General features: G+C 42.7%; 7 protein-coding genes across 8 annotated transcripts; 2 read left to right on the forward strand and 5 right to left on the reverse strand.

The window, feature by feature from the left end:
* Nucleotides 1-3,422: 3,422 nt before the first annotated feature.
* Nucleotides 3,423-4,344, reverse strand: LOC108067680 (serine protease 3-like). The gene is made up of 2 exons (XM_017156820.3): nt 4,058-4,344; nt 3,423-3,987 (listed from the first exon to the last, which is right to left on the reverse strand). Exons 1-2 carry the CDS (start codon nt 4,300-4,302, stop codon nt 3,423-3,425), a joined length of 810 nt encoding a protein of 269 aa, XP_017012309.2. The 5' UTR covers nt 4,303-4,344.
* A 448-nt stretch (nt 4,345-4,792) lies between these two features.
* On the reverse strand, nt 4,793-6,560 carry tant (tantalus). Of its 2 annotated transcripts, none has more exons than XM_044395833.2 (3): nt 6,287-6,560; nt 6,134-6,238; nt 4,793-6,074 (listed from the first exon to the last, which is right to left on the reverse strand). In XM_044395833.2, exons 2-3 carry the CDS (start codon nt 6,202-6,204, stop codon nt 5,225-5,227), a joined length of 921 nt encoding a protein of 306 aa, XP_044251768.1. In that variant the 5' UTR covers nt 6,205-6,238; nt 6,287-6,560; the 3' UTR covers nt 4,793-5,224. The 2 variants fall into 2 exon arrangements, with proteins under 2 accessions (XP_044251768.1, XP_070071186.1); XM_070215085.1 differs by having other exon boundaries at nt 4,794-6,074; nt 6,134-6,214.
* Nucleotides 6,561-7,585: 1,025 nt separating this feature from the next.
* Nucleotides 7,586-8,463, forward strand: Jon65Ai (Jonah 65Ai). Its single transcript, XM_017156816.3, has one exon. It carries the CDS (start codon nt 7,621-7,623, stop codon nt 8,419-8,421), a length of 801 nt encoding a protein of 266 aa, XP_017012305.2. The 5' UTR covers nt 7,586-7,620; the 3' UTR covers nt 8,422-8,463.
* A 798-nt stretch (nt 8,464-9,261) lies between these two features.
* Jon65Aii (Jonah 65Aii) lies at nt 9,262-10,120 on the reverse strand. Its single transcript, XM_017156827.2, has one exon. It carries the CDS (start codon nt 10,118-10,120, stop codon nt 9,314-9,316), a length of 807 nt encoding a protein of 268 aa, XP_017012316.2. The 3' UTR covers nt 9,262-9,313.
* Nucleotides 10,121-10,782: 662 nt separating this feature from the next.
* Nucleotides 10,783-12,725, reverse strand: LOC123003422 (serine protease 1-like). Its single transcript, XM_044395951.1, has 2 exons — nt 12,479-12,725; nt 10,783-11,350 (listed from the first exon to the last, which is right to left on the reverse strand). Exons 1-2 carry the CDS (start codon nt 12,721-12,723, stop codon nt 10,783-10,785), a joined length of 813 nt encoding a protein of 270 aa, XP_044251886.1. The 5' UTR covers nt 12,724-12,725.
* A 485-nt stretch (nt 12,726-13,210) lies between these two features.
* LOC108067758 (serine protease 3-like) lies at nt 13,211-14,981 on the reverse strand. Its single transcript, XM_017156947.3, has 2 exons — nt 14,108-14,981; nt 13,211-13,772 (listed from the first exon to the last, which is right to left on the reverse strand). Exons 1-2 carry the CDS (start codon nt 14,428-14,430, stop codon nt 13,211-13,213), a joined length of 885 nt encoding a protein of 294 aa, XP_017012436.3. The 5' UTR covers nt 14,431-14,981.
* A 233-nt stretch (nt 14,982-15,214) lies between these two features.
* LOC123003401 (serine protease 1-like) lies at nt 15,215-16,151 on the forward strand. Its single transcript, XM_044395834.2, has 2 exons — nt 15,215-15,496; nt 15,554-16,151. The coding sequence occupies exons 1-2, from the start codon at nt 15,237-15,239 to the stop codon at nt 16,116-16,118; spliced, it is 825 nt and encodes a 274-aa protein (XP_044251769.1). The 5' UTR covers nt 15,215-15,236; the 3' UTR covers nt 16,119-16,151.
* The last annotated feature ends 289 nt before the right edge of the window (nt 16,152-16,440 follow it).

The following is a 16,440-nucleotide window of genomic DNA, read 5'->3' on the forward strand; positions in this document are numbered from 1 at the left end:
ATTATCCTGCTTTCGTTTTCTAACTATTTAATTAAATTGTATTTATTTTAGTTATTTAATTATTTATTTTTATTTAAAAAAAAATAATGATGAGGATTTTACTTTATTAAGTTTTTAAACTTTTTTAAAGGAATTTCCTGGTATTAAACACTTGTAGGTTGATTACTTTTCCTGGACTTTTCCTTTTAATTCATTCAGCATTGATTCATATTTTAAACCATTAGTATTAACTATTTTTATTAATGTTCATCTATTATTTTCTGGATTATTCCTTTTGGGGGACTAATTGTTTTCTATTTTAAGATTTATTTGGTTGTTTGCTAACTATAAGGTTTAATGTGCACTTATTCTTGCAATTCCTTGACTGAGTTAAGTAAATTCACTTCCAGAGTATACTAATTTCGAGAAGCTTTGTTATCCTGGTTGTTCGTATATATGCCCAGACACCTTTATTCCTTTTTAAATTGGTTTCCTGATGAAGGATCCCTGATCCTTCGGGGTCCAATACTGCTTTCCGCGTTCTTGCACTGCTTCCTTGACGGCTCAAACTGCTTTCGCTGGACTTCCTTGACTTCCTTAGCTTCCTCTTTTAACCCACTTCCGCGGCGCCTCGCCTCCTGCTTCTGCCACCCGTTCACCCACTGGTCACTTTTGTTTTCCCGTTTCGAAAAGCCGTTACGCTGGTTACTGGACACTTCACCGCTTTAAACTTCAGTTGTAATCGCAATGCGCGTCGTCGTAATCGCCGCCAGTCTTCGTTAGTACTGCTTTCTTCGCGTCTTGTTAGCCACTGCGCCGGCGCGCAGGTTGCCAGCATTTTTATAAACTCTTTTGCCAGCGCAGAAGCTGAAATTGCGCGCCGCCTTAATTATTTCATCTATTTGGCCGCGCACTGTATGCACTTCAGTTGGCCGCGCACAAATGCAGTTGCATCAATTTGGCTTAATTTGCCTTTTGATTAGAAATCTCTCTTATTTTCCCGATGCGACTCCTTTTTCTCCATTGAGGAACTGTCACTTTTCAGTCGGAATTCGCCCTTTGCCTCGATCGCAGCCGGTTCGCATTTTAGTCGCCAAAATGGAAATGTGTGCCGCATAGGCTACATTTCATCGTGGATGTGGATCTCTGTGGCCTGTGTCTTGTGGTTTTGCCATTTAAATTGAATGCGAAGCTGTAACTCTAGTTATCCGCCCGCTTTGGCGCTATTACATCACTACTCCCCACTTCGCTCACTTCTCGCTTTAACTCCATCTTCATTATGCATTCGCGATCGGGTTTTTTTTCGTCTTTTTATTTCGGTGGCTCTGCGGAGAGAAGAGTCTTTCATTGAGAAAAGAGCTCCGGCGGTTAGGTTGCTGTAAGTGAAACAATAACAAATGTTGGGCTACACTTATATTTGCATGGGGCCTCTGCTCTAGTCTTCACCCTCAGTTGGGATATCATCGGATCACTCAACAGTCAGGCACCTTTAAATGGATTTGAAATCACTAAATAATAGCAGTATTGAAAAGTTTATTATTCTTAAATTTATTTTTTTCATCTTACTATAAATTATGCAACTATTAGATAAATTCTATTAAGTAGGATTTTTATTTGGAATCTTATCTTTCGAGCTATCTATATGATCTTAACATTTATATTTATACTATAAGATTTTAACATTTTTTTACACAAGAATACTGATTTTATTGTTAAACTTATCTCCAATATAATAAACACACTTTTGTATGTATATTTTGTGTTAAGATGTTATAATATATGCTATCTTTTTATTTAAAGATACCAATATAAACAAGTTCTAAAATAAAATATTATTTTTAACAAGTGTTTAAGTTTAAAAAGTACAAGTTTTTCATAATTAATTAAGAAATGTTTTTATAACAAGAATAGATAGATATGCCTAAATATCTTTTAGACTAGTTTCTGAAAAGTGTTCAACCTCCTGAAGCTTGACTGTGCGTTTTGTCTTCTTCAACCGCAGTGGCCCCAACTGGTTAGTCTGACTTTGATGATTCAAATTAAAGCGACTACTGTGTACTGGCAGACCTCAAGGTTATTGCCAGGGCAGATTTGGGTGGCCAGAGGGAAGGGCTTTGAGCTCGGGGGCGGACACCTGTCCGTGGCTCATAAACAAATTAACAGTTTTCCATTCGGTTGCATGCAGCAGTGGCAGCAGTTGGCATGCGCAGAATTCTTAGCAGGAAATGAAATGAAAATGCAGCATAAAATATGTATGTGTTGTTAATTAAATTAATTCGTGCACCGCCTGCCGCCGGCTGAGATAATCAGCTTTATTTGGTGTTGAAAGTATTTCTGTTACCTGGCCATTGTTGTCGATTTAGGAAATTACTGCGGTGCGGTGCGGTCTGTGTGCCTAGCGAAGCAAATAAACCAAATCGTCTCGCGCTCGCCGATGTGATATGTATGATCGAATCGAATTGAATCAAATCGGATTGGATTGTTTTGGATCGAAATGAAGCCGAATGTAATGAGGCTGCAACAACAGTAAGGCAGGCACAACAGCATGATTATGATTATGCAAATGCAGCACCGCACCACCACCACCACCACCCACCTCGATCCCCTGTCTCGGGCAGTTCGATATCGTGCTGCGGTGCGTCTATATCTATATCTTTATATATATTCGCTGCATAATCGCCACCCGTTGCATGTTGCACTCATTAATAATGGGCGCGTTTTTGTTACTGCATTTTATTGCACTTGCTAATCACGCGGCGGCCGTTATTTAATTGAGCTTGAGCGCCACCCGGCTCGCACAATCCGTCCAGACTTTTGGCCACCTCCTCGGTGCGTTTCGCTTCCGTTTCGCCTTTAAATTGGAATTATTTATTTTATTTTAGTGTTCCTCGTTAGTACGGTTTTTACCGCCCCCAGTAGCTCTTTATAGCTTATTACATCATGGAATTGGCACCTCTCTTCCAGTGAAGTTGCAGTTGGAGGATTGTGACAGTTATCACTTTTAAGATAGATATTAAATTACTATATAAGATATTATTTTTAAAAAGTTCCTAAAAGAATTTTATAATAAAAGTCTGAAGTATGGCAAAATATTAAAATATATAGGGTGTTCAATTGCTTTGCAAACTTTGTAAAGTGTAAAAGTGTATAACAACAATTTCTATACAAAATAGTTTTAAAGGCCTACTTTTGAAAATTTTTTTGTATAGAAATTGTTGTTGGAACCGCCTTACACTTTTACACTTTACAACGTTTGCAACGCAATTGAACACCCTAATAATATTTATTAAAATGGAGCATAAGGAATCGTTTAATATTTACAATACTTGCTCTCTTTTTATGAAATATGTGTACGACATTATACTTGGAATGTTTGGCAAATATAACCCTAATCAAAGATTACTGGTAACTTGTGCAAGTGTTTGGAAACAGAACATAAAGTTCTAGTAATAGATATTAGTTTCGTTCTTGATCCAGTCCAAGTAACTGGTTACACGGACGAAGCCAGCAGGTTTACCGGACTGGCAACCAGCGCTTGAGACAAAGGATGTAACACCGATCTGAACATTGGAGGACTGCAGAGTCATAGGACCGCCGGAGTCACCGCGGCAGGTGGACACACCGCCGGGGGTGGAGGTGCAGATTGTTTTAGAGGTCACGACCAAGGATCCGTAGGTTCTGCCACACACGCTGTTGTCGATCACCTGTAAAGTGGCGTACTGTAGCTTATTAACCACTGTGGTTGCCGAGTCGCTGATGAGGCCCCATCCGGAAACAACAACGGAAGCTCCGTCATAGGTCGGGTATAAGTTGGCGATGGGTGGTAGCATTACGGGCTTGATCCTAAAGCTGATGTCGACGTGGGGGATCCTTATTAGGGAAATGTCGCTATTCAAGTAAACGGGGTCGTAGTCGGGGTGATTAATGAAGCTGGACCTGGTGACCAAGCGGATTGCCTCGGCGGAGGTGCGCTCGGTGGCTCCCAGGTAGACGATCGCAAAAAGAACTCTGAGATGGTGGAGAAAATATAAGTGGTTAGCTAACACATATCACCCTTATAGACAAAAAGGTCACTTACCCATATGTACAATGGGCAGCACTTAGCACCCATTGGCTACCAATGAAAGAGCCGCCGCACCATTTATTCAAATTCAGGAAAAGTCCCACCTGGTAGGGGAACTGGCCGACGGAGGCATCGCTTCCTCCGGTGATGCGACCCTCGATGCTGTCAACCACGGGCATCTCGCGGATGCGTTGGTGGAGCTTTGGCTCTGGGAAAGCGGAGGCAGCCACGGCCAGGACCAGGATGATGAGGAGCTTCATCTCGGGAATGGCAGCTTCTCAGTTGAAGGAACTTAACTGCTCTTTCAACGCCCGCCAGGGGTCTTTTATAATGGAAATGTTGGGTTCGCGCCTGCGATTAGGTTGCATTTCACAAAGAACTGTGGCGATTAGATAGATTCGAAAAACCTTATCTGCCGTCATTTTGTGCAGAAGATATGGATCAGTTTTAGGACCTTCAAAATGGGTCAATGTTCTTTCAAACTCTGTTTCTATGTGTAAGGAATACATATGTATAAGCTGATAATTTTCGGGTATAGGTTTTGGGTCCTTCTTGTAGACGAAAAAATATATATATATTAATCGACTGGTCAAAAAAAAATGGTTTGAAAATATTCAATTTTTAAAATATACAACTACAATAAAAATAAAATAAAAAATAATTTTTATAATTTATTTATATTTTTAAAATTATAATATTAAAATAGTGGTTGTCGAGTGCCCATTAACTAATATTCTAACAGAACGTATAACATTAAAATATATGAAAAGTTTAAAAACGGTTTGAATATACTTTTAATTAATCGAGATGAAAATTGAGGACCAGAGATTCTTCATAAACACAAGAACTTTAAATAAAATCCTGAACGTAAGATCGTGAGCCAGGGGATGGATATGTATTTTCATCTTTTATTTATACGCTTATGGCTAGGCACAGAATCGTATTCTATGGCTGGATAAGTTTAGTTTTAGGTATAGCTCTAGATTATTTTCCTCTACTTGCTATTTACACACATATAACTTTGATGGGGCGGCTTAAGACTACGGTATGAAGTAAACCGAACGAACGTAAATCCTAGCTCCATAGTTGGTATCAGTACATTTGTTTTTGGGCACTATCAGCTAGTTGTAATGCAATGAATAATGAATAATTATGTGGTGCGTATTGAATCGTTCAGTCTCTCTACTCAAAGCCCGCCGGTTGCATGAGGAACTGGTGGTGCTGGCTGCCCATCGCCGGCAGCTGTATATCCTCCATGGTCATGGATGTCTTGGGGATCTCGAGGGTTTCTGCCGACCCGCCGCCCGCCTCGCCATCGTCGCCCTCCAGCATGGCACTGTCGAAACTCTTGTTCAGACGATCGTGGAACTCGGTCATGGAGATTTTCTTGAGCGCAAAGCGCTTCCCGAATGTCTTCTTCACCTTCTGGCGGCGTCTCTTGGACAGGATCTTGTTCTTGTTCAGGCCATCGCTGAAGGATATGGCCCGGCGCAGTTTGCGGCCCCAGACCTTGACGACCTTCACCTGGCTGCTGATGGAGCACTCCTCGCTGTCGTCCTCCGCATCGGCGGCATTTTCGTCGCTGGGCTCCTCGAAGATTGTCTCCAGATTGGTGGGCGTGAACTTCTTCATCCGCTTGCTGGTGTACAACTTTTCGATGCTCTTCAGGGTCTGGGCATTGGTGTTAAGCTCCTTGCGTTGCTTCTTCTTGACGGGCTTCATGATGGCACTGCAGACCCGGTTGAAGTTGTCCTTGGACACCCTAGCGGGCATCCTGCGACGAGCCACACCCGCCCGGGCACCAAAATTGGAACTATGACTGGAGGAGGACCCGCTGATGCAGTCGCTATCGTCGTCATTGTCCTCGCAGCGACTCAGCTGGGAGTCCACGTCGTCCGAATCCTGGGACGCACTGCTGACGCTGCCATCGGATTCGGGAGCAGCTACGGGCTCGGATGTATCCTGCATCTCCTCCATGTCCGACATGGCCATCTCCTTCAGTCGCCACGAGAGATTCGAGCTGGTGGACGACCTGAAATTCGGGTTTGAGGAGGAGGACTTTGTGGCAAGTCTATGGGCAGGACTACTCACCTATTACCCGCGAATCCCCCCTCCTTCGGTTGAAATGTGATCTTGGCGAAATCGTAGACAATATTATCCATTATAATTACACTGAAAGTAAAACCGTCGGAATAACTAAGGATGGGGTTTCTTGACAGTTAAAGATAAGATGTAGTATATTACCTTTCCAAAATCGCGCATTTCCTGGTCTTTGAAGCCTTTGCGCTGGAGGCGTCTGTCTGAACAGGCGGATCTCTTTCACTCCGGGGGGTAATTTCTGGACTAACAGCTAATTCTGGTTAAATCTAGCTCTGTCAGGGGCGGCTTTATATCACCCAGGTCCAGCAAAAGGTTGCTCGTTTTTGGCCTCCTTCACTGCATAAAAATAAGGGGCAATTTTTTAAGTTTTTATGAAAAATAAAATAAACAGCTTGGTTCTAGAGGTGGAGAAACATCGATGGAAACATCGACGTATCGATGTTTTTATAAATTTTGGAAATATCGATGTTTGTTTTTTTCATCGATGTTTTTCATTTTTAAAATTTCTTGTACATTTTTAATATTATGTTAAACATTTACTGATTTGTTTATTATTTTGTTGGTTTTATAGGTAAAAAAAAATTGATAACATCGTAAAACATTTAGTTTTCTTCAAAACATTGAAAACATGAATGTTTACGAATATATAGTTTATTTAGTTACCATTTTTTTGGGATAGCTTGCAACATTTAGCACGATCTGTGAGACACAGAATAATGATTTTAAAATTAGCGTGTAAATTTAATTTTCAAATGGGTTGTAGTGTCCGATACTTTGGTTCATGTCATGGCTGGCCATGGTTCTTGTACTGGAGTTGGTGGTATTCTAACATCCGTTAAAAATCCAAATACTGTTAGGTAATGCTCTCGAAAACTGTCAATAATTTTTTAATGCAATTTTCCAGGATCATTGCAGGCATGAATTGCCTCGTCGTTCTATAAACACGAAATGGAGGAGCACACTCTTTGAAACACGTTTTGGATAATTTAATTTTTAAGGACTTTGTTTGCACTGTCTGGGTTCGTGACTTTACTAGCACAGTGGGCAGCAGCACTGACGGTAATTATTCTAATTTTGAAAACCACCGTTATTTTATAAGCATCCGATTTTACAAGGTCATTTAAAACTACTACAGATTTAAAGATAACTAAACTAGAAACTTTTAAAATGGTTAGAGCTAAAGGTAAAACATACGATTTTATGAATATCAATATCAATATCAATACCCGCTAATATAAATATTTTATTTTCCTAATAAATCCCCACGGCTGACAAGCTTCGCTTGATAGAAGGCACATTTAAATCTTATCAAATGTGCCAATTTGGTAGGCAAGATTTCATCAAAAACAAAGACCGTTCTTATCTGAACGTTGTAAATTTCGCTCCCAGCGGATTAATTCATTTCCGCTTAAAAAATAACTATAAAAACGGCGCAACCTCTTAATTTGATTCATTAAGTGTGCTAAACTTCGAGTGAAATGAAAGTGCTAGCAATCCTGCTCCTGGGCGTAGTTGCCGCCGCCTCTGGCGCCTCGAGAGCCTTCGAGAAGCCGGTCTTCTGGAAGGATGTGCCCGTGGGCAAGGCCTCCATCGAGGGTCGCATCACCATGGGCTATCCCGCCTACGAGGGAAAGGTGCCCTATATCGTCGGTCTGGGCTTCAGCAAGAACGGCGGCGGCACCTGGTGCGGCGGCTCCATCATCGGCAACACCTGGGTGATGACTGCCAAGCACTGCACCGACGGCATGGAGTCGGTGACCATCTACTACGGAGCCCTGTGGCGCCTCCAGGCCCAGTACACCCACTGGGTGGGCCGTGGTGACTTCATCGAGCACGGATCCGGCGATATCTCCCTGATTCGCACTCCCCACGTCGACTTCTGGTCGCTGGTCAACAAGGTGGAGCTGCCCAGCTACAACGATCGCTACAACAACTACCAGGGCTGGTGGGCCCTCGTCTCCGGCTGGGGCAAGACCTCCGACGATGTGGGTGTTTCTGAGTACCTGAACTGCGTGGACGTCCAGATCGGCGAGAACTCGGTCTGCGAGAACTACTACGGCAGCTTCTCGGGCGACCTCATCTGCATCCCCACGCCCGAGAACAAGGGCACCTGCAGCGGCGACTCCGGTGGCCCGCTGGTCATCCACGACGGCAACCGCCAGGTGGGCATCGTCTCCTTCGGCTCCTCCGCCGGCTGCCTCTCCAACGGTCCCAAGGGAATGGTCCGCGTCACCAGCTACCTGGACTGGATCCGCGACCACACTGGCATCTCTTACTAAAGAGTTTATTGAATAAACTATTGCGAAATGAAAATTTAAAAATATTTGGTATTATTTATTGATTTCTGGAAAATGCAACCAAATCTTACTGATATTAGTGGGTTTAAAACTTGAAGAACTTATGGCCATCACGAAACTAAAGCCTTATGCTAACAGTATTATAATTAATTTAAACCCTTTTCCGTAATTTATTACTTTATATTTTGTTTCAATTTTGTGATATTAAAAAAGCTTTATCTTTAAATAAGCTAAAAATTATATTAAGAGCAGGCTTTTGAATTCCTTAGAATATACTTTAACTTAGATTAGTTTCTTTAGGGCCGGTTTCTCGAGTGCCGGCTAACATTTCTCGAACAGATAAAGTCCCTGCTAAGGCATTTTGGCTTTCTCGAGCACCAATGTGAGAGCTAACTTTGACAGGGACTCGGAGTCCCTGTTAAGCGTTTTCGGCTCGATAGAATGACAGCTGATTTCCCAAAGCCAACTATGAAGAAGAAACAAAATCACAGCTGACTTTTCATTTGAATTATACCCAAACAGCTGATGAAATAATCGAAGCACGCCATTTTTTGCGCATCACAGCACAATTCTGTGCGTTAACAGCACTCTGTAATTGTTTCTCGTTCAGATAAATTAAAGCAGTCGAGAAAGCGGATTTGCTTTTACGAACAGTTTATCTGGTATTTAAGTTTTTCGAACAGATAGCTATCAGGGACTTTGACAGGGACTCGAGAAACCGGCCCTAAGACGATTTAAAAATTTATAGAATTTATAAAAAAAATATATCTGTTTAACAACACAGTAGCGGCCCCCTTTAAAACTAAATCAAAGTAAAAATCCTTCCTCTTTATGCATAATCAATTGTCCTTTAACTCCTTAAAGGCTGCTTTTATTAAGAAGAAATGCCGGTATGATCGCGGATCCAGTCCAAGTAGCTGGAGACTCGCGTCATTCCCTTGGGACTGTTGGAGAGGCAGCCCTCAGCAGATCCGAAGGAGACAATGCCCACCTGACGGTTGCCGTCGTGGAGGACGAGCGGTCCGCCGGAGTCTCCGCCGCAGGAGCCCTTGTTCTCCGGCGTGGCATAGCAGATGTGGTTGGGCGTGATGAAGTGGCTGCCGTAGTAGTTCAGGCAAACGTCGTTATCGGATATCTGGATGTCCACGCAGTTGAGGTAATCGGTCATGCCGCTGTCATTGGAAGTAGCGCCCCAGCCGGAGAGCAGGGCCCACCAGCCGGAGAAGCTGTTGTAGCGATCATCGTAGCTCGGGAGCTCCACCTTGTCGACCAGCGACCAGAAATCGACGTGCGGAGTGCGAATCAGGGCGATGTCGTTGTTCAGATTGCCGTTATCGTAGTCGTGGTGAGTGATCATCTCGGAGGAGACGTGCTTGAACTGCGGCGAGTGGCGCCACACTGCTCCATAGCTGATGGTCACGTAGCTGGCTCCGTAGGTGCAGTGTCCTGCGGTAAGGACCCACTCGTGGCCAATGATCGAACCACCGCAGTTCCAGCCACTTTCACCGTTTTCGAAGCGCAGTGCCACAATATAGGGCACCTTTCCCTCGTAGGCAGGATATCCGTTGGTGATGCGTCCATTGATCCTCTTCTCGGCGGGCATGTCCTTTACGGGAACGGGCTTTTCAAAGGCCGCCACCAAGGCAAGAGCCGAAATTAACAAAACTACCAGTACTTTCATGGCTCCAATGCTTTTGCTATAACCCAACTTGCGAAACTGCTTTATATACTCTCCAGAATTGGTTCGTATCTATCGGTTTTAAATATTCATAATCAGTTAGGTTCAAAATTTACAATCCTCTTTCCTTATTTACAATCACTTCCACGTGTCTTATTTCTAAGGTGTTAAATATTTAAATAAGGTACTCATATTTTATTGATACTGGAGTATTAAAAGAATCTGCTATCTATAAAAAGTTTTATTAGGGTGGTAAAATAACCTAATCTAATTTCCTATCTACAAAGTTCTACCATTCTAATCACAGAATTTATTTATTATAACATTTATTTTGTAATGGAAATATTGAATTTCGGTATCTAATCATTTTATGTTTTAGTCTCAACTTTTCGAATAATATTTTAATTTATGGTGTCCTTTAAACTGTAATGCCTTAAATTAGTCTATATTAAAAGACTTATTTCTGCGAAAAAGTATGCTAAATACAATGATTTTTTTTAATAGATGGACAATAAAAGGAAGTAATTGAAAACCTTTTTTATTATTATTATATTTTGAATAGTGATATATTACACACCTAAAGAAGTGAAAATTACAAATATTATTTTCGCATAGGTAGATTAAAATTTCATTTAAACAAATAATCGTTTTTATTCCAAATGAATTTAGTAGTAGATACCAGTCTTTGACCCAATCCAGCCCAAGTAGCTAGTCACCCGAATAAAGACGGCAGGGTCATTAGCCTGACAACCATTTTTGGACACGAAATTCATCACGATTCCAATGAGCAGGTCACCTCGGACCAATGGGCCGCCACCGTCGCCGATGCAGGTTGAGGTCTTGTCAGTGGTTTTAACGCAGATCGTCTTGGTGTTAGCGACATTGGCCTCGTAGTATTCCAGGCATTTTTGGAGGGTGATAATTTCGAAAGTCGCGTACCTAAGGGCCTTGGAATAATCGTAAGCGAAAGTTTTGGTGTTGCCCCATCCGCAGGCGGTGGCCCAATCTCCGGCGTATGTGGGGTAGATATTAGTGTCGTCGTAGGCGGGCAGCTTAACCTTCTGGATATACTTGGTGAAGGATATATATGGGGTCTTGATTAGGGCAATGTCGTTCGTCCTCCAAAACGAATTGTAGTTCTCGTGGATAATAATGTTGGTTGGGTCAACGGTGTGGGTCAGCTTGCCTTTTTCGCGAGTGGTGGAGCCGTAGTAGATGGTCACTGAATAGCCGCTGTTTCAGGAAGATATCCATTATATTAACCAGATTCTACACAGTCGAACTTCCCTTACTCAAATGTTCCTTAAAAATGTTATTATACCCGTTACTCGTAGAGAAAAGGGTATATTGTATTCGTGCAAAAGTATGTAACAGGGAGAAAGAAGCGTTTCCGACCCTATGAAGTATATATATTCTTGGTCAGGATCACTAGCCGAGTCGATATAGCCATGTCCGTCTGTCTGTCCGTCTGTCTGTCTGTCTGTCTGTCTGTCAGTCCGTCTGTATGAACGCTGAGATCTCGGAAACTACAAAAGCTAGAAGGTTTAGATTTCCCACACATATTCTTGGGCTTCTACCGCAGCGCAAGTTTATTTTAGCCGAGCGCCACGCCCCCTCTAACGCCCACAATCGCCCCCAACGATTTTAAAATGTTTTTGGCGCCCATACCTTTAAAGATTTCCGAGAAGTATAAATGCAATTTTGTTGTGTATATTTATACCTATCAAAGTGTAGAAGACATTTTTCAAATCGGATCATTAATCAAAAAATATATCCATCTCCCTCGCACTCCCTTTAGTCGAGTGACGGGTATTAGATAGTCGGGACACCAACCCGACTATAGCGTTCTCTCTTGTTTTTTTAATACTTTTCAAATTTACTCAAATTAACAAAACAAAAACTTTTTTGAGCCGACTATCAGATACCCGTTACTCAGCTTAAGGGAGTGCGAGGGAGATAGAGATAAAAAATTTGTCTACATTTCGATAGGTATAAATATACACAACAAAATGGCAATTATACTTCTCCAAAATCTTTAAACGTGTGAGCGCCAGACACATTTTAAAATCGATTGTGGGCGCTAGAGGGGACGTGGCGCTCGGCTGAAATAAACTTGCGCTGCTTGAAAGCCCAAAAATATGTGTGGGTAATCCCGACTTTCTAGCTTTTGTAGTTTCCGAGATCTCAGCGTTCATCCGGACGGACAGAGAGACATGGCTATATCGACTCGGCTAGTGACCCTGATTATAAATATATATATTTATAGGGTCGGAAACGCTTCCTTCTCCCTGTTACATACTTTTGCACGAATACAATATACCCTTTTACTCTACGAGTAAAGGGTATAATGAGTTTACTTACGAAACGCATGAGGCAGCGGTCAGCACATATTCGTTACTGATTATGGATCCACCGCACCACCAGATTACGAAGGAGAGTCCCACTATGTAGGGGAACTGACCGGTGGAGGCTTTATTGCCGTTGGTGATCCGACCCTCCATCAAGGACACGTCGGACAGGTTACTGGGGGAGATTGGCTCCTGTTGGGGCAGCAGACCGGCGGCGGCGGTTGCCAAAACCAAGGCGAAGACTACGAGTACTTTCATGACGACCGAAAACCGAATGATTCTCCCATGGACACTGCGTCGCTTATATACCACACCGGTCCTCATTTATTTTTTACCTTTCTTTTTAATACTTATAGGCTTCGATTGACCAAAGCCAAAAACAAACTAATTATCTGCTGTTATCGGATTGTTTTAAGCATTTTAAAGCCCAAAAAACGGGAGAAGTCGCCGCCCAAAGTATTTCATAAGCATAGATTTCGATAAATGAAGACTTTGCCATGTTGCCTTTGCCAAACAGACGACCTTGGTTCTTTTTTGCACTGCCCAAAGAAATAAGTCCCGAAATGTCGAGGTGTTATGTTTTCATAATAAAATAAGTCCTCAATTTAAAATAAGAAGAGCTCCAAATTCCAAAAAGGTGGTAAGTAAGAGACCATATTTTGCATCATGCTGGTAGATAAACAAAACTTAACAAAACCCTTCAAAGTCAAAACACTTTATTTAATCATTTTTAATTGAACAGCGATTAATAATAGACACCGGACTTTTCCTTAATCCAGTCCAAGTAGCTGGTCACCCGAACGAAGCCAGCAGGTTGATTGGCCTGACAGCCTTTCTCGGATACGAAGGCGCTCACACCGATGAGGTACTTGCCGCCCAGGACCAATGGGCCGCCACCGTCGCCTTGGCAGATTGAGGTCTTGCTGGTGGTCCTAACGCAGATCACTCTAGATGAGGCGACTATCTCGCTCCAAACTTTCTGGCACTCCGCGACGGAGATAACTTCGAATGTCGCGTACATCAGGTTCTTGGAATAGTCGCTTGCAGAATCTTTGGTCTTGCCCCATCCGCAGGCGGTGGCCCACTCTCCGGCGTAAGAGGAGTAGGCGCTGGACATGACTGGCAGTCCAACCTTCTGGATGTCGGTGGTGAAGGATACCCATGGAGTCTTGATCAGGGCAATGTTGTTAACCTTATAGAACACACTATAGGTTTCGTGCCTAATAATGTTGCTGGAGTCAACGGTGTGGGTCACCTTGCCGGTGCCCCGCACGTTGGAGCCGTAGTAAATGGTCACTTTTGAGGCACTGTTTCAGGGAGATATCCATTATAATATCCGAAATCTATATTTATTAAATATACTTATAAATGATATTATTTTATATCAGCTGAAAGCTGTTTATTGTGTACTCCCGCTTTAGCTAAAATAAAGCTTCGTAAAATCAATAAAAATACTTCGTATTTAAAAGATTAGTTGTATTTACTATTAATATCATTTCATGAATATTTTCTGTAATATATTTTAATCAAGTCTTTTCAAGTGATCTTCTATGTAACTATATATTTACTTTGAATTAATTAAGGAGGTATACTTGTAACCTATAATTATACTTAGTGAGAGAGAGAATATGAGTTTACTTACACTCCAATTACACTCCAAGTGCATTCGGCAGTGGTCAGGACCCATTCGTTGCTGATGATGGATCCACCGCACCACCAGGTGCCATAATAGTTGCTGAAGCTGAGTCCCACCACGTAGGGAAACTGACCGGCGGAGGCTTTATTGCCGTTGGTGATCCGACCCTCGGACAGATCACTGGAGGAAATTGGCTCTTGAACAGGTAACAAACCGGCGCACGCGGTGGTCAAAACCAAGGCGAAAACTACGAGTACTTTCATAATGGTTGAAAATCGAATGATTCTCCAACGCATTCGGCGGCGCTTATATACCACACACGGCCTCATGTATTTAGACCCCCTAGTTCTTCGATTTCGCGGGAACTTCTTTATCGGTCGTGGCTTTTTATTTTTTACCAGATGTGTATGGCTACTTATCTGATTTGATTGACCAAAGCCAACAAAAAGAAAACCTTAAACGCACTTTACCTGTAAAAAAAATAAGCCAGTACCAGATTTGGGGAAAAGGTAAAATTTAGTATACATTTTACTTATTTTAGGAGTAAAACTTAGACTAATCACAAAATTCTGTATTTAAGGAATTATGCGCTTTATACTTAAAACCCCACTTTCTATGTTAAATTCCCCTCTCCAGTTTTCAGAAGTAAGCTACACAAAACTTAGACTAATCACAAAATTCTGTATTTAAGGAATTATGCGCTTTATACTTAAAACCCCACTTTCTATGTTAAATTCCCCTCTCCAGTTTTCAGAAGTAAGCTACACAAATTATCTACTAAAAACACCCCCTCAACCAAATCCTAGCTACACCACTGCTCACAATAGTCTTCTAAAATTCTAACCATAATACATATCTCTAAAATCATTAAGTTTTTGTTGCATACTTTTCAAGTACTACAAATTCCTCTTTGCTTTTTTTTTGGCTTCGATCAATCAAATCCGATAAGTATCACTAAATTCTCTCTGGTCGAAAAAAAAAATATGGAAAAGCCACGACTGATAAGGCATTTCACACTTATAAACAAAAATGACTTAGCCAGATTACAAGAGGCCCGGCACCTGATAACCGGCCCAATAGAATGGTATATAAGTGCCGTCCAGTCCGGAGGAGAATCATTCGTTCTTCGACCATCATGAAAGTGCTCGTAGTCCTCGCCTTGGCTCTGGCCACCGCCTCCGCTGGCATTCTGCCCCAGCAGACCCCAGTCCACCCCAAGGACCTGCCCGCCGTGCCCTCGATCGAGGGTCGCATCACCAACGGCAAGACCGCCTCCGAAGGCCAGTTCACCTACCAGGTGGGACTTAGCTTCAGCAGCTCCAGCGGAGGCTGGTGGTGCGGTGGCTCCATCATCGGTAACCAATGGGTGCTGACCGCTGCTCACTGCACTTCCGGGTAAGTAATTGGGTTTGTTTAATTTCGGTTTTTTTAATGGATGTCTTCCTGGTACAGTGCCTCCTCTGTGACCATCTACTACGGCGCCACCGTCCGCACCAGCGCCAAGTTGACCCTGACCGTCTCCAGCTCCAGCTTCACTCAGCACGCCAGCTACAACTCGAACACGTTGAAGAACGACATTTCCCTGATCAAGACCTCGACGGTGTCCTTCACCAATTACATCAACAAGGTTGTGTTGCCCTCTATCGCCAGCTCCTACTCCACTTACGCCGGACAGAAGGCTATCGCATCCGGATGGGGCAAGACCTCTGATTCCGCCTCCGGTGTGGCCAGCACTCTGCAGTACGAGACCTTCGATGTTGTGTCCGTCGCCACCTGCCAGAATTCCTATGGCTCTGTGGTTGCCTCGTCCACTGTGATCTGCATTGCCACCCCCAACAAGACCTCCACCTGCAGCGGCGACTCTGGCGGCCCATTGGTCCTGGTCAGCGACTCGAAACTTATCGGTGTGACCTCCTTCGTGTCCAGCGCTGGTTGCGAGTCCGGTGCCCCCGCTGGCTTCACCCGTGTGACCAGCTACTTGGACTGGATCAAGAGCAACTCTGGTATTTCCTACTAAGCACCTTTCAAATAAAGAACGATTATTGACTAATATTGGGTGTTTACTTTATTGAGGGTATTACTGACCACGAAGTAATTCGAAATACTAGGGAGCTAATGCCCAAATTAACTCCCAGAATTTTCTCTGAGTAGATACAAAACATATATTAGTTTATAACAGGGACCGTAAGTAACAGTTATTTGAGACTTTTATTTTAGAAAGACTACTGTGATATTTTGTTTTAAATGTCAAAAATAACACTTTTTTTATTCTTGTCCACAAAGCATATGCATTTCAACAAATCTGGAAAGCAAATTAACTGTTATTTGTCCATGTCTAT

The sequence above is a fragment of the Drosophila takahashii genome, chromosome 3L, assembly GCF_030179915.1.
Source record: "Drosophila takahashii strain IR98-3 E-12201 chromosome 3L, DtakHiC1v2, whole genome shotgun sequence".
Classification (NCBI taxonomy): domain Eukaryota; kingdom Metazoa; phylum Arthropoda; class Insecta; order Diptera; family Drosophilidae; genus Drosophila; species Drosophila takahashii.

Bases quoted from the DNA above. Each gene is read 5' to 3' on its own strand.
- LOC108067758 (XM_017156947.3), bottom strand. From the start codon at position 14,430: ATGAGGCCGTGTGTGGTATATAAGCGCCGCCGAATGCGTTGGAGAATC. The intron at 13,773-14,107 runs GTAAGTAAACTC...TCCCTGAAACAG, and splicing joins ACTTGGAGTGTAATTGGAGT to TGCCTCAAAAGTGACCATTT.
- Jon65Aii (XM_017156827.2), bottom strand. From the start codon at position 10,120: ATGAAAGTACTGGTAGTTTTGTTAATTTCGGCTCTTGCCTTGGTGGCG.
- tant (XM_044395833.2), bottom strand. From the start codon at position 6,204: ATGGATAATATTGTCTACGATTTCGCCAAGATCACATTTCAACCGAAG. The intron at 6,075-6,133 runs GTGAGTAGTCCT...CCCGAATTTCAG, and splicing joins GGGGGATTCGCGGGTAATAG to GTCGTCCACCAGCTCGAATC.
- LOC108067680 (XM_017156820.3), bottom strand. From the start codon at position 4,302: ATGAAGCTCCTCATCATCCTGGTCCTGGCCGTGGCTGCCTCCGCTTTC. The intron at 3,988-4,057 runs GTAAGTGACCTT...CCACCATCTCAG, and splicing joins GCTGCCCATTGTACATATGG to AGTTCTTTTTGCGATCGTCT.
- LOC123003401 (XM_044395834.2), top strand. From the start codon at position 15,237: ATGAAAGTGCTCGTAGTCCTCGCCTTGGCTCTGGCCACCGCCTCCGCT. The intron at 15,497-15,553 runs GTAAGTAATTGG...TTCCTGGTACAG, and splicing joins GCTGCTCACTGCACTTCCGG to TGCCTCCTCTGTGACCATCT.
- Jon65Ai (XM_017156816.3), top strand. From the start codon at position 7,621: ATGAAAGTGCTAGCAATCCTGCTCCTGGGCGTAGTTGCCGCCGCCTCT.
- LOC123003422 (XM_044395951.1), bottom strand. From the start codon at position 12,723: ATGAAAGTACTCGTAGTCTTCGCCTTGGTTTTGGCAACCGCCGCCGCC. The intron at 11,351-12,478 runs GTAAGTAAACTC...TTCCTGAAACAG, and splicing joins ACCGCTGCCTCATGCGTTTC to CGGCTATTCAGTGACCATCT.